Source organism: Trichechus manatus, unplaced genomic scaffold (assembly GCF_000243295.1).
Source record: "Trichechus manatus latirostris isolate Lorelei unplaced genomic scaffold, TriManLat1.0 scaffold00007, whole genome shotgun sequence".
NCBI classification, from domain to species: domain Eukaryota; kingdom Metazoa; phylum Chordata; class Mammalia; order Sirenia; family Trichechidae; genus Trichechus; species Trichechus manatus.
In genome coordinates this window covers 24,968,096-24,989,083 of record NW_004443943.1, presented here as the reverse complement: position 1 = coordinate 24,989,083, position 20,988 = coordinate 24,968,096, and the positions used below count along the sequence as shown (strand labels likewise).

At 50.6% G+C, this 20,988-nt stretch overlaps 1 protein-coding gene across 3 annotated transcripts; it reads left to right on the top strand.

Moving 5' to 3' along the window:
- The first annotated feature begins 2,540 nt into the window (after window positions 1–2,540).
- Window positions 2,541–19,110, top strand: LOXL4 (lysyl oxidase like 4). 3 transcript variants are annotated; one of them, XM_004370012.3, is made up of 14 exons: window positions 2,541–2,844; window positions 3,416–3,594; window positions 4,507–4,712; window positions 6,101–6,139; window positions 6,269–6,488; window positions 7,612–7,795; window positions 7,966–8,120; window positions 8,891–9,058; window positions 10,068–10,230; window positions 12,414–12,657; window positions 13,800–13,915; window positions 14,639–14,775; window positions 15,195–15,306; window positions 17,483–18,773. In XM_004370012.3, exons 1-14 carry the CDS (start codon window positions 2,568–2,570, stop codon window positions 17,551–17,553), a joined length of 2,271 nt encoding a protein of 756 aa, XP_004370069.1. In that variant the 5' UTR covers window positions 2,541–2,567; the 3' UTR covers window positions 17,554–18,773. The 3 variants fall into 3 exon arrangements, with proteins under 3 accessions (XP_004370069.1, XP_012413304.1, XP_023596425.1); XM_012557850.2 differs by having other exon boundaries at window positions 2,568–2,844; window positions 7,609–7,795; window positions 17,483–19,110; XM_023740657.1 differs by lacking the exons at window positions 2,541–2,844; window positions 3,416–3,594; window positions 4,507–4,712; window positions 6,101–6,139; window positions 17,483–18,773 and having other exon boundaries at window positions 6,213–6,488; window positions 7,615–7,795; window positions 15,195–15,782.
- The last annotated feature ends 1,878 nt before the right edge of the window (window positions 19,111–20,988 follow it).

Sequence of the window (20,988 nt, the reverse complement as noted above, 5' to 3'; positions counted from 1 at the left end):
ACTGAAGGCTGTAGTCTTTGATCTTCATCAGTAAGTGCTTCAAGTCCTCTTCACTTTCAGCAAGCAAGGTTGTGTCATCTGCATATTGCAGGTTCTTAATGAGTCTTCCTCCAATCCTGATGCCACATTCTTCTTCATATAGTCCAGTTTATCGGATTATTTGCTCAGCATACAGATTGAATAAGTATGGTGAAAGGATATAACCTTGACACACACCTTTCCTGATTTCAAGCCACATAGTATCCCCTTGTTCTGCTGGAATGACTACTTCTTGGTCTATGTACAGGTTCCTTATGAGCGCAATTAAGTGTTCTGGATTTCTAATTCTTCGCAATGTTATCCATAATTTATTATGATCCACACAGTCGAAAGCCTTTGCATAGCCAATAAAACACAAGTAAACATCTTTCTGGTATTCTCTGCTTTCAGCCAAGATCCATCTGACATCAGCAATAATATCCCTCGTTCCATGTCCTTTTCTGAATCTGGCTTGAATTTCTGGCAGTTCCCCGTTGATGTACTGTTGCAACCATTTTTGAATTGTCTTCAGCCAAATTTTATTGAGAAATTAAATCACTTGCACAAGATCACTCAGAAACTAGCTGGCAGAGGTGGAATGTGAGCCTAGGTAGTCTGACTCCCTAATCTGCACGTTTAAGCACTGTGCTATGCTACCTCCCATGCATCAACCACAGATATTTATTGACTGTCACCTCCATACCTGGCACTATTCCGGGCATTGGGTACACAACACAAAGTCCCTGTTCCCATAGAGCGTCATTCCCCGAGCCCATCTGGTGTACATCTAGGAGTCCACTCCACCCAGCCCTGGGATCCTGAAGGTAAAATGGGTGTAGGTGAAGGTAAGGGGCCGGTGGCTGAGAGGAGCTGGGGCTGGGGCTGGGGCTGGAAGAAATAAGGAGAGATCCTCAGCCAGATAGCAACTCATGGAGCTGGGAGGGGCAGGGGGCCCACGAGACCCTCCCTAACCAGGCTGACAAGTTGTGGGATCGTGGAAGAGGGTGGTCCCATCAGAGTGAGCTCTCTTGACACTCAGGCACTGAACAGGAGCCAGGGCCTAGCAATGAAAGAAGATGTGTGGACAGGTTTACAGCAGAGCCTGGCTTAGGGAGCCTGGGGCTGGAGGAGCTTCAGCATGGTGGTTCCCGAGGTCTCCAACAACTCTAATCAGCTGTGACGCTACGCCTCTCTTCCACCCACTGGTCCTGTGACCAAGACAGCTAATGAACGAGGAGGAGAGAACCAGCCCCCCAACCTCATCCCCTCTAACGACCCAAAGGGCATCTGATTGCAGTTTCCTAAAGATGGGCCCTCTCTGATGTTTGCTCACTGCCTACAACCTGCCCAAGCCCCTTAGTTCCTGCAGACAGAAGGCCAGCCCTCTGCATGGTGCACAGGCCCTTGACAACCTGGCCCATCTGTCCCTCTGCATCTTTGCCCTGCTCCAAGCCCCCAGCACTGCAGCACCAGGTTGAGAGAAGGGCACTTCCTGCTTGGGCACAGGCTTACCTCTTTCCCCCTTTCCTCCTTTGCCATCCTATTCTCTGTACCTGGAATTACCCTCTTCCCACCTGGGAGAATTCACTCATTCGACAAAGCCCAGGTTAAGTGTCCCTTCTTTGAAAGCCTCCCATGATTCCTCTTTCCTAAGCTTCATGGGGGTAAGAAGGGTGTTTAAGGTCTTCACTTGTCTGTCCCCAGCACCTGCCATAATTGCATGAAGCAAGTATTCCAAAAATGCTTGTGGAATCAATGTATGAATCATGCACCTAGATGGACCTAGAGCCATGGCTTGAGAACTTTGTAGACGATCCTAGCTGGAGGAGATATTAGGCAATACCCCTCAGGTAGATATTCCTGACCTGAGGGCACTTCCCTCAAATGGGAAGCCACCTATTCTTACCTATACATAAGACTGTATAAAGAATAAACCAACAAAACCTGAACCAGTTACTATTGAGTCGATTCTGACTGATGGAGACCCCATGTGTAGCAAAATAGAACTGTGTTCTATAGGGTTTTCAAGGCTGTGATCTTTTGGAAGCATATCGCCTGGACTTTCTTCTGAGGCACCTCTGGGTGGGTTCAAACTGCCAACCTTTTGGTTAGTAGTCCAGTGCTTAACTGTTTGTACCACTCAGGAATAGCTATTATTTACTGAGTACTTTCCATGGTCTAGACCTGTGTTAAGCAGTTTACATACATTGTTTTATTTAACATTCATAACATCACTGTGAGGCAGGGATTATTATCCCCATTTGACAGATGAGGAGATTGAGACTCAGTAAGGTTAAGTACCTTCCTCAAGGTCACATAGCCAGTAAATGGTGCATTTGAACCAAATCTGCTAACCCAAGAGCCAAGACTCAGTCAATGCCATCACATATGATGTAGTTGGAGGAGTCCTGCCATCCTTTGTCTTGCCAGCAGCTGCCAAATTGCTGAAGAGGACTGAGGTCAGGGGTAGAGGTGGTGGGCAGTGGGTCACCATTGTCATGTTTACTTATTCCCCAGGTGCCTTGGCCTCAGCTGCCCTTGAAGTCACTATGATGTGGTTCCCACCAGCTGCCCTCTCCCTGATCCTGCTGCTGCTGGGCCAGGCCCCTCCAAGCAGGCTGCAGTCACTGCGCACCATTAAGCTACGGCTTGTGGGCCCAGAGAGCAAGCCAGAGGAGGGCCGCCTGGAGGTGCTGTACCAGGGCCAGTGGGGCACCGTGTGTGATGACAACTTCGCCCTCCAGGAGGCTATGGTGGCCTGCCGCCAGCTAGGCTTTGAGACTGCCTTGACCTGGGCCCATAGTGCCAAGTATGGCCAAGGGGAGGGTGAGTGACTGGTGCTGCCTAGGGGGATGATAAGGAAATGGTGACAGGCTTTTCTCAGGGGCTCGGCTCACTGAGGCTCCAACAGAACTCATCAGACTCCCACCCATCCTTTAATACCCAGCTCAAACGACCTCCTCCGTGAGGCACTTCCTGAGTGCCCCAGCTGCAAATGATCCTTGCTCTGACCCTCCCATTCTCTCTTGTAATGAGGTCACCACCATCACCACCATCACCATCACCATCACTGAACTCTTAAGTTCCTTAAACATTGTAATTGGCACATAGTATATGCTTAGCAAATGTTGAATGAATGAATGGGCAAACAGGTAGGTCTAGTTACTAGGTGGGCATAGGCTAGCATTTTCCAAAACGAGATTCTACAGGGCCTGATGCCAGGAGGAGGCAGTAGGCAGGGCTGTGGATACCAAGATCCCAGGAGAATCATTCCCCCACTTCCTCCTCAGGATTTGGAAAAGGAAAGGTGACAAGTGTGGGTCCTATCCAGGAGGCAGGGCCCATGACTTGCCTCTCGTGGCTCATCCCTGAGCATCCATCTGCCCTTTACCCACAGGCCCCATCTGGCTGGACAATGTGCGCTGTGTGGGCACAGAGAGCTCCCTGGACCAGTGCGGGTCTAATGGCTGGGGCGTCAGTGACTGCAGCCACTCGGAAGACATCGGGGTGGTATGCCAGCCCCAGCGCCAGCATGGCTCTCTTTCTCAGAGGGTCTCCAATGCACTCGGGCCCCAGGTGAGGAAGCTATTGGGGGCCTGGCCTGAGCCTAGGGACTGAGGGCCTGGACCAGGTGACTGGGAGCTTCCTGGATGGTGAGCCTGGAGGAAGAGGGAGGGAAAGGGAGCAGAGCCTAGGCTGAGAAACATCCCTGGGGCCCGACTCCTGTCTGAGGCTTGAGGCCCTAGTTTCAACCCAGAAGCAGGTGCCTGCGTAGAGGCCCCAGCCTAATGCAGGGCAGGCCAGAGACATCGAGGCCTGGCCTGCTGGGAATCTCAGAAGCTGCTCCCCACAGGGGAGGGAGCAGGGGGGGCAAGGGGCTGCCTCACCCACAAGGCCCAGCCACAATTGATGCCTCTTCCCGGCACAAACAACCCCGAGCTAAAAACAGCCCAAGCCAAACAACAGGAGCAGGCAGGGCCAGCCTCTGGTTCCTGCACTCTGCTGCCAGGCAGGCTCCAGCCTGAGGACAGCTGGCCCTGGCCCCCTGAACATGACAGGCCATGATGGGGGGCACCATATTGGTACTGGTCTGAGTCACCCTAGGGCTAGAGTCCTGTGGGCCAAAGCAGCTGGTCTGGCCCATCCTCAGCTCCTCCCAGGGTGGCATGACAAAGGCCACTCCCCGCCCTATGAAAGTCCCCCAAACTGTCAAGGGTCCCCATCCTGGCCCCAGGAATGGTACCCATCTGCCTAGTTCTCATCAACTTAAACAAGTTTGGTGGAGTTGAGGAGAGGACCCTAGAAAAACCATGGTTCTGCCTTGTGCTCACTGTGTGCCTTCGATGAGCACCTCCTGCACCCCAGGCCTCAGTCTCCTGGCCTGTCTGATGAGGGGGTCGGGTGGGATGACATCTAAGGTCTCTGAGCAGTGAGCTCAGCATGTGAGGCAGGAGTCCTGGTGCCCACAGGTGACTGTGCACCCCACAGGTCCGGCGGTTGGAGGAGGTGCGGCTGAAGCCCATCCTTGCCAGTGCCAAGCGGCAGATCCCAGTGACCGAGGGGGCCGTGGAGGTGAAGTACGAGGGACACTGGCGGCAGGTGTGTGACCAGGGCTGGACCATGAACAACAGCAGAGTGGTGTGTGGGATGCTGGGCTTCCCCAACCAACAGCCTGTCAACAGCGACTACTACAGGTAGGAGGGCGGCTGAGCTGAGGGCCAGGAGGGTAGGGAGTGGCGAGGTGGCAGCTGACTGTGTGTGTATGTGTGTGTCTGTGTGTGTATCTGTGTGTGTGTGTGTGTGTGGCTTTGCAGAGTGCAGTGAAATTGGCTGGGGTGGGTGTCAGTGGGTTTGGGGGTTGGGAGGGAAATAGGCCCACCTGAGGAGTATGCCTGAATTTCCTGGGTTATGATATGAATCCCTCAGAATAATTAAGAGAGAGATAAACAACAAGGCCCTGGTAATCTCTAGAAACAGTGGGAAAATAAACACTCTACTTGTCAGTCAAATAACAGGCATTGACTATGGTACAGAATACCTCCACTGTGAAGTTAATGGAATGTACAACTTTGTGTCCCCCATTGAAAAACTAGACTGTACTGAAGACAGTGACAGTGCTGCTCACAAGTATAAACGAGCCGAGTCCTCATCTCAGCTTGCCAGTCACTAGCTGTGAGGCCTTGGGTAGGGTGTCTGGTCCTCAATTATCAATTCCTCAGAGAATTATCTTAACTGTGCCCTAGTGAATGATCTCAACTCTGGTCCCAGCAAGGCTGTGTAAGCAAAGCATGGGGTAGGGTGGGTCTGGGGAGAGGAGATGAAAATATTCTGTCAGAAACGTGACAGAATTGCCGAAAGTAGACTGCATCAGCCTTATAAGTGATGAGTACGTCATAGTTCTTCTAGTTCTCTGCCAGTGAAAACTGTATGCTTCTCACCAAGGGAGAAACTTCCCACAGTACCATCCTCCCTCATCCACCCCTGATCAGTTTTAGTCCCGCTTCATTTAAGGGGTTGGAAATCCGTTACTGGTCTTCGTGTCTCTGACTTAGGCCATCCTGAAAGAGGGGTATTGGGCAGCCACGTGGCAGCCACATGGCTCCAATCCTTGGGGATGGCTGGGACGTGGCCCCCACTGCCTGGTAATTGCACATCTGGGTCTTGCTGACTCATCCACCATCCATGAGGAGGACAGCTTTGATTATAGCCTGGGTGTCTCTGGGGTGGGCAGCCCCAACCAGCAAGGCCTTTAACTTCCACCTGTCCTGAGAGGACCTTGCCCCTGGTCCCTTCTCTTGGGGCTTCCCCTAAAGGCTCCTCTTCATCTGGACTGGAGGGAGGGTGAGCTCTGAGCTGCCTGCCCCAGGGGACCTTGTTAGGCCTTGCTTTCCTTCCCTATAAAATGGCGATTGTTGTTATCTGTGACATGGTTACCCTCCTGGGGCTGCTGTGAGGCCTAGCAATGAAATAAGATGTGTGGACAGGTTTACAAACTGTGAGACCTGGTGCAAACTTAGGAGCCTCAGTGACAGGTGGGGCTTCTGCACCCACTCCATCCCCCGCCTGTTTTCTCCCTCCACAGGAAGGTCTGGAATTCAAAGATGAAGGATCCCAAGTCTAGGTGAGGAGCCATTTCCTTGAGGGAGGATGCTGAGGGATGCAGCAGGAGGGGCCTCCTTTCCTCACCTCTGCCTCCACCTCTCCTCAATCCCAAAGCTCTTCCCTCAACCCCTCCCTCCATGTCTTCCAGGCTGAAGAGCCTGACTAAGAAGAATTCCTTCTGGATCCACCGTGTCATCTGCTTGGGGACAGAGTCCCACATGGCCAGCTGCCAGGTGCAGGTGTCTCCTGCCCGGGGCAAGCTGCAGCCAGCCTGTCCCGAGGGTATGCACGCTGTGGTCAACTGCGTGGCAGGGCCCCGCTTCCGCCCACCCAAGGCAAAGCCACGACAAAAGGATCCCTGGGCAGAGGTGAGCCCCACAGCTGCACTCTGGCCTGGAGGCATAGGCCTCCCTCAGTGGGCCACCCCAGTGGGGAGAGGCTGGCTCAGGGGCCCTCAGGACAGCAAGTGAGGAGGAAAGAGCCCCCCATCAAGGAGGCAGCATTGGTTCAGGCTGGGAGGAGAGCTAGTTACAGAATGGCTGAGCTGTGGGAGGCCTGGGGATTGATGGAAAAAAGAGTTTATAGCCCTCCCATAAATGGAAAACTGGTGTCACCTGCCAGGAATAGAAGGTAACCATAAAAACAGCCATTAAGTTGTAGCCGTATCCGTATCCCGTCTAGGGCCAAAGGTATTGAACGTGAGCCTGGCCCTTTGTTATAAAAAGGAGATGAGCAAGTGCTAGTGAGGTGTTCCAGACACATCAGCACCACACTGGGACTGTCTTCTTGAGGGCTTCCAAGGAATGCAGCTGGTGGATTCGAATTGCCAGCCTTTTGGTTAGCAGCCGAGGTCTTAAGCACTGCGCCACCAAGTCTCCTCCTTGATGGAGTAGAAAAAATGAAAGAATTTAAATAACTCCCTCACTATGTGAATTAATTTAATTAATACCATGTCCCTGCACCACCCTAAAATCAGTTCACAGACCTCTTTGGGAAGTGCTGACCTAGTTCAACCCAAAGGGACAAAAAAGAAGCCAAGGCTCAGAGAGAGGAAGGGACCTGCTCAGAGAGTGATTAGGTGGCAGGGCTGTGACTCGGAGCCCAGGGATCCTGACTCCTAAGGCTCTCTCAAACCAAAAAACCAAACGTGTTGCCGCTGAGTCCATTCCGACTCATAGCAACCCTATAGGCTCTCTCATTTGAGCTGGAATTTGTTATTACTGTTATTACTGTGGTGATTGTAATTAAAGCCATCTTCCACTTTACCATGGAAGAAATGGAGGTCCAAGGCCTAGTCAAGGTGACAGCTATGGGAAGTCAGAGGCAGGACTGGAACTTGGACCTCCCAGCTCCCGGTCCTTGGCTCTGCCCACTCACTGTCCACTTCAAGCTCAGCTCAGCAGGAAGGGGCCCTGCCCTGGGCTCCCACTGTGGTGGGCCAGGCCCTGCTGGGCCTCCTTGGCCTCCCCTGAAGCCGTTTTCTCCCAGCAGGAGCCAAAGGTGCGCCTCCGCTCCGGGGCCCAGGTGGGTGAGGGCCGGGTGGAAGTGCTCATGCACCGTCAGTGGGGCACTGTCTGTGACCACAAGTGGGACCTTGTTTCCGCCAGCATCGTGTGCCGTCAGCTCGGCTTTGGCTCTGCTCGGGAGGCCCTCTCTGGGGCCCAGCTGGGCCAAGGTGAGTGGGGGGCCTGGGGTGGGGGACAGGGCCTGGATGAGCCACTCATCCTTTCCTTGGTGGCCCTGGCATGCCAGGCCCAGGACAGAAAGTTCTCCCACTTTATTGGAGGGGAAGCCATAGGTGCAGGGTTACAGAAACAGAGCCTCACACAGCACCTCTCCCCACAGGTCTGGGACCCATCCACTTGAGTGAGGTGCGCTGCAGAGGGTATGAGCGGACCCTCAGTGACTGCCGTGCCCTGGAAGGGTCCCAGAATGGTTGTCAACACGAGAATGATGCTGCCGTCAGGTGCAACATCCCGAACATGGGCTTCCAGAATCAGGTGAGCTCAGGTCTGCCTCAGGCTGGGGGCTGGGGGAGCAGGGTACCTGAGATATCCCAGGGCACCACCTTAAGCCAGTGGGAAGGGGTCTAGGAGAAGCAGCTAGTGCTTCTGCCTTGGGCCCAGTTGGCCCTCCCTTGCAGCCAGCATGGAAACCCTCTCCTCTCCTGTCCTACCTGGTCTGGCCTACATCCCTCAGGCCCCAGGCTCTGGACTGCAGAGATGTCAGGAGGCCACAGGGGCTCTTCAGGTGGAAGCACGCTTCTACCAGGCCTTCCTAGGTCACCTGTGAAGTTGAGAAAGAAGGTGCCAAGTGGGCCTGGGGAGTGGCAGTGGAGAGGCCATGTGGGATGAGAAGAGTTCTAGTCTCAGGACTCACACTGGTGGGGCAAGTCACCTCATGTCTCGGATCTTGGTTCTCTCTTCTGTAAAATGGGCTTAATGGTTTCACGGGGCATTGTGAATGAGGCAGCAGATATGAAAACCCTTTGCAAATTGTGAGTCATTCAGGGTAGGATCTCAGGCCAGGTAGGAGGAGGGCAAGTACCAGAGCAGGAGCCCCTGGTGCAGGCTCTGCGAGTCAGATTTCTCTTGCAGACAAGGCCATTAGAGACCATCTAATAAAATGTCCTCTCTTTACAGAGGAAACAAACCCAGAGCAGGGACAGTCATGTCTAGGCCGCATAAAGAGTGGGTGGGTCTCCAGGCTCACAGTGCCAAGCTCTCCCTCCTAAGGCCCTCTGCTCCTCACACATCTCTGATTGTTGCAGGTGCGCTTAGCTGGCGGGCGCAATCCCAAGGAGGGTGTCGTGGAGGTGCAGGTGGAAGTGAATGGGATCCAACGCTGGGGGGCTGTGTGCAGTGACCACTGGGGACTCACCGAAGCCATGGTGGCCTGCCAACAGCTCGGCCTGGGTTTTGCCAGCCACGCCATCAAGGTAGGTCCATATCTCAGTCACTCCTTCCCTACAACCCCTCAGCCTCCTGGTCTGAGAGGACCAAATCTTCCTGTGCCAGGGTGGCCCTAGGCACAGCTAAAGCTGCTGGCCCGTCGTTCATTCATTCAGCACTTAATTAGAGAGAAACTCTGGGCCAGATGGAATGCTAAGTGCTGGGGAAACTGTAGCGAGCCAGAAGATACGGTCCCTGCCTCATGGAATAGTCAGGTGAGGGAGGCAGCCATTAATCAATGTTCACCCAACTCAGTTCATAGTTATGTACATAGAAAGGATGACTAGAAGTTAGCCAGACAAGGCAGGGGAGGAATAAAGAGCCCATGCAAAGGCCCTGTGGCCAGTGAAAACTTAATTTAGTTGAGGAAATAAGGGACCAGGGGTTGGAGTGTAGTTATCAAGAGGGAGAGTGGTATGAGGTGTGAGGGTGGAGGAGGTAGGGGCCAGAGTATGCAAAGCCTGCAGTCCAGATTTTTAAAAGATTTTTTCCTTTTGGAAAACGGTTGGGGTGGAGACAAACACAGATGCAGGGAAACACACTCAGGAGGCTATCGTAGCCCAGGTGAGGGATGATGCTAGCTTGGACCAGGCTAGTGGCAGTTCAGATGGAAATAAGCAGGTAGAGTCAAAAGGTATCAGGGAAACAATCAAGAGGACTTGGGTGCGAGGGAATGAATGGCCCTCTGCAACTGTACCCACACTGACATATCGGGCAATGCCTGGGTGGCCTCGCCTAGAAAGCCAGGTCTAACCCTGAGCACAGTGACGGTCTGGGTGGTATGCGGAACAGCTGGGGAAATGGAAATATGACTGGGTGGGGAGGAAGGGAACAGGATTCTCCTCTTTAAATAGTTGAGGGCAGCCCATGGGAGAGGCAGGGGAGCAGGCTGCTGGTGGAAGCCACAGGCAGCTGGATTTTTGCTTCAACACACGGAAGAAATTGACTCCCAAGGCCCCTCTCAGCCCTGACGGGTGATGCTGGCTGTTTTCTCAGGACACTTGGTACTGGCAGGGGACGCCGGGGGCTGGAGATGTGGTGCTGAGTGGGGTGCACTGCTCTGGTACGGAGCTGGCCCTGCAGCAGTGTCAGAGGCACGGGCCAGTGCACTGCTCCCACGGCGCGGGGCGCTTCTCCGCCGGAGTCTCCTGCATAGACAGTGAGTACCATGAGGGGCACCCAGTTTGGCATACCCACTCTCCCTTCCTCAGGGGAGGCCCTGAGTGCTGGCCAAGCTCCATGGCCAAAGGGTGGGACAGGGACGGAGGGCTGGTCTTGGGCACCAGCTCTGCCATTTACTAGCTGCATGTGGTCAAGTCACCTGTCTCATCAGGATACAAGCCCTACCCTGTCTACCTCATGGAATAATAAACATGTGAAAACACAACAACATAGAACAGTGTTTCAATTTTCAGGTCATGACCACAGTTAAAAAAAAAAACTAGAATACATCAGAGTGCATTACATCGAGTAAGGGTATTTTTCTCTTGGAATTGTGTGTAAGTGTCCTGGGTCTCAACGTCAAATCTATTTCTACTGTTGATTGTAGTTTTTTTTTAAAAAAGCTTGAGGGCTACTGCTGTAGAGGGTGCGTAAGTGTGGTACATGTAGGACCTAGGGTGCAGCTGTGTGTTCCCCTCCTGGGCTGTGTGATTTACCCAAAAGGTTCTGGGACAAGACCATGTTGATGCATTGGTCTGCCCCACAAACCCAGATTCTCAGGGCAGCAGCGTGTCTGACACCTGCCAACCAGGTCTACGCCAAGATAACTATGTCCAGCCCAGTGGCTGCAAGTTGGCATCACCCAAGTGGCCACTTGACCTTCTTTCCAGCCAAACTTCAATCCCAAGCTGTCCTTAACCTTTGTTAATGAGCTCTAGGGCTTTCCCTTTGTCCAGTGCACCTCCCTGCAGGGTGATGGGGCATCAGAGTGGTCTTCCCAGCACCGAGCCTCACAGCAAGTTGTTGAGGGGGGGGCTTGCTCCCTCCTCAACTCCCCTTCCTGGGAACCCTGTACCTTCCCCTGCTCTGCTGCCTGAGTGGCAGCTCTCTTCTTGAATGCATTTGGTTATTGCATGATGGATAAGCCCTGGTGGCGCAGTGGTTAAGAGCTTAGCTGCTAACAAAAAGGTCGGCAGTTCGAATCCACCAGCCACTCCTTGGAAACCCTATGGGGCAGTTCTGCTCTGTCCTATACGGTCACTACGAGTCGGAATCAACTCAATGGCAATGGGTTTGCTTTTTTGGTTTTGAGCACAGCCGGCCGACCTGCCGCCCCTGTGGCCACCACTATTTCTCCTCTGTGGTGGTTCTCATTTCTTTCCTTCACTCACTTTTCTCATTCTGTCTGGAAGCTTTCCTTCTTTCCCTCAGGAACTCTAGGGTTTGTCAGTAGACGCATACTGGCTCTCTGCAGAACATACCACAGGAGTGCGAGAGCTTTTCTGTTAATAGTGCAGCTATCACACAGCAAGCCAGCCCAGCTCCCACCCTCACTGCATAGCCACTGAAATCAACCAGCGCCCCCATCTCACCTTAGTCAGCATGGAGGCTTGCCCATGTGGTGCCTCTGCCAAAAAACCTAAGCTGCAACCTTGTGTTTTTGCACAAATAAGCAGAGAATGGGCAGCTTTTCCCTGCTGGTGTTACATGGCAACAGCTGTGGATCCACACACTTCTGTACTGACACATGTGAGGAGACAGCGATGGTAGAGGAGGAGGGTAAGAGTCCTGTAACAGGAAAGGGAGAGGCACAGGCACCAGCATGTCCACCATGCCTCAGAAGAGAAATGCACAGGACACCCTGCTATGAATGCCCACCGGGGCAGTCGGGCTAGAATAGGAACCTTGGAGGAAGCACAGCCCTAGGAACTGCAGCAGAATGGACTAGAATGTCAGAATGCACCAGCAGGCTTGGCGATTACGTCTCCCCACTCTCCCTCCCGGCTGTCCCATCCTCTGAAGGAACAAAGAGAAAGAGAATGACTTGGCTAAGTAACAAAGCTGGGTATCAGCAGAGCTTATTGAGGGCATTGTAATGGCTGATTTTTTGGAAGTAGATTGCCAGGTTTTTCTTCCAAGGCACCTTCAAGTGGACTTGACTTCCAACCTTTTGGTTAGCAGCCAAGCGTGTTAACTGTTTGCACCACCCAGGGAATCCTTAAGGTGGTAGGACTGTTCCTTTTATTACGATTCACATCTCCTGACTCGTAAACTGCGCTAATTTTCTGAGGTCCTCCGGAAGAGCTTAGTCTGAGGGTAAGGCTGTCCACCGTGCCAGAGAATGAGAAGGGCTGCCTTTCTACCTTTTGCCTCACCACCATGCCCCTCTGCTGTCTCCAGGTGCTCCAGACCTAGTGATGAACGCCCAACTCGTGCAGGAGACGGCCTACTTGGAGGACCGCCCGCTCAGCCTGCTATACTGTGCCCACGAGGAGAACTGCCTCTCCAAGTCTGCAGACCTGATGGACTGGCCCTATGGATACCGGCGCCTGCTACGCTTCTCCTCACAGATCTTCAACCTGGGCCGGGCCGACTTCCGCCCCAAGACAGGACGCCACAGCTGGATTTGGCACCAGTGTCACATGTTAGTGCCTGCCCAAGCCTTGTCCCTAGAGGGTTAGAGACAAAAAGCAAGGTCCAGGGACTGAAAGAGTCTGGTCTTTCCCTGGCCAGAGGCAAACTTCCCTGAGGCATGTGGGCTATGGTAAGAGTTTTCCTTCCTAGACACCTGACTGGCTTTGCCTCCAGGAGGTGATAAGGGCATCCCAGTAGCAGCAACCTGCCATCTCAATCTCTCTCTCACCTCCCCTGGATGTGCCCATGCTGATGGTCCTCATGTGGTCAAAGAGAGAAGTCATTGCCAGCAGAGTTAGCCTTTGTTAGAATGATATTTGACAATTTTTCTATGTTGGACTTTGGGCCATCCATGTCTTTAGAGGCCAGGTAAAGTGGGGACTCCTAGAAACCTCGAAGCCCAAAATAGACATCCATCCCATCCAGAATGCTGGCTCTGCAGAATAAGCTTGCTGGTTCTAGTAGCAGCAAGGCAAGACACCCTAAGAACAGCGTGAACAGACTGGTACTAAAAAGGAGACAATGAGCATTCAGTCCTATCAGGAGCCTCCAGCCCAGACAGAGAGAGACAATGCCTATGACAAAGGCAGAATGGAAAAAAAACATTTTCTTCAGGACACAGCAGTGGGTGGGGAAAGCTGAGAGGAATGGGCAATGACTTTGGGACTTGGCCTTGCCTGGGATAATAAGCACCTTTCCCTGTAGCATGAACAGAGTTGTCATTACATCTGGATTGGGAACAATGGTAGCAATTTGATCCCAGGCTGACAGGGAGAAAGTGAGCTCCACTCTCTAGCAGCTCAGCTCCTAGGCTGCTCCCTGGACCAAGCACCCTTCCTTGTACTTCCAGTTTGGGTCTTGCAGCAAAGCACCAGCCTCCTGGAGGCTATCAGAGCAGAGCTGCTACCTCACCTAGCCTGGTTAAGACCCTAGGTGATAGGGGTAGCTGTGCCTTCCTGTCTGGCAGGGGTGCCAGGAAATAGGCAGTGGTTCTCACTAATCTTGGGTTTGGGACAGAGATGGGCACTGTCCTGCTATTATGACTTTCCTCTCTGGGTAATGATGGGGCCTAGTGCCCCAGTCTCCCGCCAGCTCCTTCAGAGAGGATCCTATCATGTTGCCGCCAGGCCAAAAGCCTCTCCTCTCCTGCAGGCACTACCACAGCATTGAGGTCTTCACCCACTACGACCTACTCACTCTCAATGGCTCTAAGGTGGCTGAGGGCCACAAGGCCAGCTTCTGTCTAGAGGACACAAATTGCCCCACAGGTACGTGGTTTCCTGTCAGCATGTCTATGAGAGGAGTCCTGCCTCTCATGTTACAGTCCTTAGCCCCTTCGGGATCAGACTCCCTCTGCCCTGTTCAACAGCCCCAAGCACCAGGAGACCTTGGCTTGGAAACAGTCAGCACTCAAGGCAATTAAAAAACATCAATTTCTTACTTTCTGAAATATTAGGTGGAAGGTCTCTGCTTCTTCTGCATCCCCAACACACATGGTACTACTTTTTAAATGCTTGACATTTTCTATCTTGGCTAATTGTTGTACATGCTAAATTCACCTCTGCTAAATTCTTTGAGCACGTGGATTGTCGGATTCATATTTCCATACCCACAGTTCCTAGCCCTTAGAAATGGCATGGTAAACACTGGATCTTTAGAAGGTTGGATGGATGGACGGACAAATGAATTAGCACAGTAAGGCTGAAATCTTCCAACCACATTTCCAAATAATCTCTTAGTCACAGACGTGGTTTGCTACAGTGCTGGACTCATACTTATTAGGAATTTTGGCTCTGACACTCAGCAGCTAGGTGACCTCAGGCAAATTATTTAATTAAACCTCAGGTCTCTAACCTGTGAAGTGGACACATGGCACTTACCTGGTAAGGTTGGTGTGTGAATTAAATTCTAAAGAATGTGAAAGACCTAGCAGAGTGCTTAGTCCTCAGCACCCACTGGCCCACAGTAACTCTCCAAACCCTTCTTTACAGGACTGCAGCGGCGCTATGCGTGTGCCAACTTTGGGGAACAGGGAGTGACTGTAGGTTGCTGGGATACCTACCGGCATGACATTGACTGCCAATGGGTGGATATCACAGATGTGGGCCCTGGGGACTATATCTTCCAGGTAAGGGGGCTAGGGCAGGGGTGGGGAACTCCTCATAGGAACTCCATTTCCTCCAGATGTTCCAAAAGCTTCCCTGAGGTCAACTGAAGGAGGAGTTCCCCACAGAGTCTCCAACAAGCCTGTCACTTGAAGGAGAAGTGCTATAGGGGAAAGAACACTGAATCAGGACCCAGAGGCCCTGGGTTTGAGTCCTGAATCAACGGACAATAGGCAAGTCACAGCTAATCAGTTGTGACTTCTCAGTCCCCATCTGTACACTGGGGATGCTAATGCCTTCCTCCATGGTAATTGTAAAGATTAATGAAGCAAAGATTATAAACACACTTTGTAAAAAACTACATGTAAAGGATTATTCAACTACTGTCAACTCACTCAGAAACCAAGTCACTGGTTTCATTTGTCCCCTTCTCTCACTCCAGGTGATTCTGAACCCCAAGAATGAGGTGGCAGAGTCAGATTTCTCCAACAACATGATGCAGTGCCGCTGCAAGTATGATGGGCACCGGATCTGGCTGCACAACTGCCACACAGGTAACTGAGCCACTGCGGGACCAGCCCTGTACGGGCTTGGGGAGCTGAAGACTGGAAACCTGCCCCAAATGTGACGTGTGTGTTTAAGAGGCTAGGGATGGAGCCGAGATTAACTTCCTTTGACATCTTCACAGGTAGATTTCTAGAAAAACTAGTCAGACCGTCAGCCTCACCCAGTAACTACTTCTGCATCCCGCCTTGCTCCCATCTGTTGTAGAATCTTGCCCATCACCTTCAGCCATGCAAGGATTTTCCTTCTTCCAGTCCGTTATTTTTTTCTCCTCCTTTTCATACGGTTTTTCTCAGCTGCCTCCATCCTAAGCTGACTGCCTCACAGGCAAAAGTAGAAGTCCCCCACGATCTGTGTTGCTATCTCCAGCTGTTACCACTGCTTGCAAGAAGGGGCTCATGAAGAACAGGGCACAGGACATTTACAGGGTTGGCAGCATCAGACAAAGGGAGAGCCAACGATTCAGTAGGGGGCAGAGTAAGGAGGCGACTGCTCTGCTTGTCTGTAAAGATGGGTACCAATCCCTCCATCTCCCAATTTTAAAATGCCTGTGTCTGCGGCCCACACTTGCGTAAGGGAGGTGGGGTGGGGCAGAGTTGTTTGGTCAGTCAGCAAACATTTATTAAGACCTATTACCGTGTAGGACACTGAGCCAGGCACTGGGGATGTAAATACAAAGATGATACAGGAGCTCGGTATCAAGCGGGGTATGCAGATATGCAAAAAGATAACCCCTAATACCAGCAGTATCAAAAACCAGGGGTTAACTAAATGCTGGGTGAACACAGAGAGAAAGCAACCACCTCGGGGCTGGAAAAGGTTTCACAGAAAAAGTGACATTTCAGCTGGGTTTCAAAGGAGAGGTGAAAGTCATAGGAGAAAGAGCATATTCAGGAGGTTTCACTGGGTTCCAAACCCTACTCCACCACTTTCTAGCCAGACGACCAAGAGGTTTTCTCTTTTGTAGCATGGGTTGTGTATCTCAAATTCATTAAAGTTCTTTGTAGGGAGGGTTATGATAGTTCTTCTGAAAGAATGGAATTTATTCTGTGGGCTTCTGGGAACCATTGAAAATGTTCAGTTGAGAGAGCAGATCAGATTATGTTTTCAAAAGAGAACTCTAGCAACAGATGGAAGACAGAATAAGAAGAGGAAGAAGAAATAGGCTGTTTCAAATTTGTGTGACTGGGTAGATTTTGCTGACATTAAATGAGACACGAATATGGGAGGAATCGGGAATTTGGAATCCGAGGCTGAGCATATGGAGACAGCAAATCCTCCAAATGCTGGAGTCAGGCTGTGAGGGAACCACAGCAGTGATGAGGAAGGGAAAATATGGCGGTTCTGCAGGTGCTTTCACCAATGGTTACCAAAAAACTTGTTGCTGTTGATTCCGACTTATAGCGGCCCTCATGGTGCAGTGGTTAAAGTGCTCAGCTGCTAACCAGAAGGTGAGCAGTTCAAACCCACCAGCCACTCTGTGACAGAAAGATGTGGCAGTCGGCTTCTGTAAAGATTACAGCCTTGGTAACCCTACAGGGCAATTCTGCTCGGTCCTATAGGGTCACTATGAGTCGTCAACGGTTAAAGATCTCTTTATATGTCAAGGTTCTTCCAGAAACAGAAGGCACAACTGAGTGACAGTCTGAAGTTATTTAATGAAAGGACTATTTGTAGAGGTGTGCAAAGGATAAAAGAAACAAAGATGTTGAGGCATCCAGCGATTACTAGAACTGCAAGGCCAGAGCAGGGGAAGAAATACCCTGACCTCTCTCCTTCCACCCGCTAGTCTCTTGCTGTTGTTTCTGACTGACCCAACTCAGCCAGAAACCAGAGGACCAGGGAACCAGGGCAATGTAATTTTTAGGGTCAGTCTCCTAGGGCACAGAAAGAACAAACAGCAGAGAATGCCTCTAGGGAGGGGACAAGGGAGAATAACCAGCACAAGTGAAGAGTCTACTGAACAGCCTATTTTTCCTGATTTCCCTGAAACTACACACCAGTCCTGGGTCTATTTCTATTGAATGGGTTGGTGCCCATGCCCATGACCAGCCTGATGGAAAGGATGAGCTGGGGAGAATGTATCTGGGTGTTTCTGACGTTGCCAGGGAAGGAATGAGAGTGTAGGAGGGTTGGCTTCTAACTCTGTGTTCCTTTGGCCCACAGGGGATTCATACCGAGCCAATGCCGAGCTCTCCCTGGAGCAGGAGCAGCGTCTCAGGAACAACCTCATCTGAAGCCATCACCACACTCCCAGCTGCTGCCCACACACCAGATACCTCAGCTTACTGGAGCCATGCCCTTCACAGAGCCCTAACTCTGTGGGCCAGTGCCAAAGGGCACCAAGAACCTGCTCAGGAAGCCTTTTGAAGGCGTTACCACCAAACCAGATGTTACTGCTCCCTCAGGATGGCACTGGGCCTATCCCCTAAGGGCCTTTGGCCTATGGCTTCCAGACTTTGTTCACTGAGCTCCTCTTCCCTAAGGAGACCTAATCTTTCCTGGATTTTGCCCCAGAGTTCCCTGCTTCAGGAGCTCTCAGTTCCTTAGGGATGGACTATGGCCCAGGCCCCCATCTAAATGGTTCTTTGCAAATGTCCTAGAGGAGAAGACAACAAAGGACCAAAATATACAGAGGAGGTGGGGGCCACAAGTCCGCTAAAAGCTCAGCAACACAGCTTGTGCCAAAGTCACATCTGGCAGAGAAGTTGGTAAATTCAGTCTCTTGCTTTATCTGTCCTCATTTAGAACTTATCCCTCATACTCTTAAGAGTCTGTTCTTCAGGGTTTTTTTCTTTTACCCTATTGCACATGTAGATGTTCCTAATAACCCTGGAACCTAAGGCCTCAGGCATCCCCTTATCTCCTGATGGGCCTACACCATTGGTTACTGAGTGCCTGAGAAGGGACAAGGTTCACAGAGGTGGCCAAGTAGGCCTTCCTGCAGAGCAGCAAGAGAAGACCAAGGAGAAAGACTGCTGGGGTAATATGGACCCTAGTTCCTGCCAGGTCTCTGCCAAGGAAAAAATATGTGATGTAGACCTGGCAGACAGTCCAGTCTCTCTCAGGATCACCATGCATCTCAGGATTGGCCTAAATTTCAGGTCTCAACCAGGTTTCTGGAGTGAATTTGCATTAAATAACTTTTTGCAATGGAAAGAACATCAGTCAAACAAGCCCTCATCTCTGTAGGAACAGAAAGACAGGTCCTGTCAAATGTGGAACAGGACACTATGAAGAAGCCAGAGGGGGAAGATTTAATTAAGGACTGAACCTAAGAAAGGCCACTATCCTTGCTTGATGTGGGCGTGATATGCTCTTGCTCAGGTAGTATAAAATCCCATGGTTTTCTTGGAAATGATTCTTAATCTTTTCTCCCGAGACACATTTAAGGATGAGCCTTACAGGTCTGACCCTTGAATGTTAATAAAGATTGTCCATCATGGGCTGCTACAAACACAAGACCAGCTGTGATTATGCACAGTTCCCAGCACACTAACTCTACCCTTTCCACGTGCCCCCCCACCCCCACCATGAACTGGTGACTAGAATGCACACGGCATAAATACTACTCGTAATGGTGTGAGGATACTCATCTACTACCAATTACCATGTCCAGGCTCAATGCTGAAACATGGGCTGGAAAGGTTAAGGAATGGAAAGTAAGAGCAAAAAGGTAAACTTTGGTTACTGAGGCTGCAAAGCCAAAATGACTGGTAGCAGATTTACAACAGCACACCCATAAACACACACACACACAGAATTACTACCCCCCTCTTCAGGGGGACATGCTCTGGGGTACTCCCTATGAATACAAAGAAGTGCTTCCTTCTTCTCTACCTTCTTTCTTCTCAACTCCCCTCATCTCCTTCGTTAGGCAGAGGGAGCATTATATTTTGGCCTGGGCAGTTTAGGTAAACAAGGGAAGGACTGATTTCCTGTTGGATCCAGCAAACATCTCCCAAACAGTAATAACATTATATCCACACATGCAGCTAATGGTCTGTGAAAGAATGTGCAGCTAGCTGGGGAGCAGGTGGTGACTGACGACTAGATTCAGGCAGAGAGGTTACCCACCGCTTCTTGCTAGATCCCAGTTTCCAAGAGGGCCAGAAAAAGCATGCCAGGCAGACAGCCACTAGCTCTGGTGTCAGCCTTGCTGGCCACATCATACGTTTGATGGACGCAGCCAGTTCTAATTCTTGGAAAAAGCTGTAAAAGGGTTGTGTTGTTACACCTCTGAGCTGAAAAGGACATGGGAAAATCAGTGGCTGGCACGACTTTTAACTAGATGAGGAATGTTAACAGAATACCAACCACCAGACAGAACCAAAACTGTCAGAAGACTTTCATCTCAGTATACATTAGTCTCAGAGAAACTAAAGTGCTAGGAACATCGGCTTACTACTCAGAAGCCTAATTTATCTGTATTCTACAAAGACTTTCACTCTATGAGGAGCATATTAGAACTCACGGGAATGTACCTTTCTACTATAAATCCCAGGTGATACTGGGATTTAGATGTTCAACATGTAGGAAGCAACAAACATGGCCAGGAGAGTACATTAGCTGTCTTCTCAAACATCTAACCAAGAAGCCAATGGCAGGTACATGGTGCTCTCCAGTTAGCTCAGCTTAACTGAGCGTGGTTTTGATACAGCCAAGGATTTGATTCCTCTCTGGACAAGCTCAATGTAGTCTGTGCTGGGCCACAGCAGGTACTCTTACCTCTAATCAGTCTTCCTAAAAATAGGCATCAGAAGGAAATGGAGGAAGGTCAGTATACATCAGTATCAACTACTGGAAAAATATAACTAGAAAAGGACATTCTCTATTAATGGTAGAAATAGCACTCCATAGATTCTAGTGTTGGTTTTAAAAAAAATCCTTCTCCAGGTCTGGTTATCAGGATAATTCTGAAAATCAGAGGTGGCTGATTGTCAAGCTGAAAAAAAAAAACATAGGCCACTAGCCATTGGTAGATAGCATTAGGGTGAGAACAAAAATAACTTCTTAAAATTATTAGAACTATAAGAAACACTCGGCTGTATATCACCATTAGCAATGTCCTTAAAAGCTAAAATGTTGTCAAAAAGGGGAAGCATCTTCAAAGGTGAGTGACAGGAGCAATCACCTCTTTGTTACTGCTCAACGTCACTCTTAGCCTTGAAGAATCAAAATAGAGCAAAGGTATACCTTTGAAGTATAGTGATCCGTAGGAAGCCTGGCTACAGTTCTCTGCATATCCTTTCAAATACAGCCATATTGTTCAAAGAGACCTGCCTATCTGTAGCTATAAGCCAAAGAGAGGGGCAATGGACTAAATAGCAGTGGCACAGAGGGATCAAAAGGACTCATTTAATCTCCCAAACTTGGAATAGAGGCACTGAATGAGGGGCAGTGGCAGAACTGACCAAGAATGAGAAAAGCAATGCTGAGTTGCTGCAAGAGGGCTCTAAGACCAGAATAGCAGCAGGGATAGTAAGGTCAGGACTAAGACCCAAGGCCAGTGTCATCTGAGGAATGTTTGAACAGAGCCCCACTCCATCATGTTCTACACAAGGCTAATAATCCATCGTCATTGGTGCTAAATCATAAAAAAAAAAAAAAAAAAAAAAAGAGGCTGTTGCCCTAGTTGAAAGCACAATGAGACACTACTACTTGCCACCTCA

Coding starts and splice junctions, on each gene's coding strand:
- LOXL4 (XM_012557850.2), top strand. CDS start 2,568: ATGATGTGGTTCCCACCAGCTGCCCTCTCCCTGATCCTGCTGCTGCTG. Junction 6,489..7,608: donor AAAAGGATCCCTGGGCAGAG/GTGAGCCCCACA, acceptor GTTTTCTCCCAG/CAGGAGCCAAAGGTGCGCCT. Junction 13,916..14,638: donor GGACACAAATTGCCCCACAG/GTACGTGGTTTC, acceptor CCTTCTTTACAG/GACTGCAGCGGCGCTATGCG.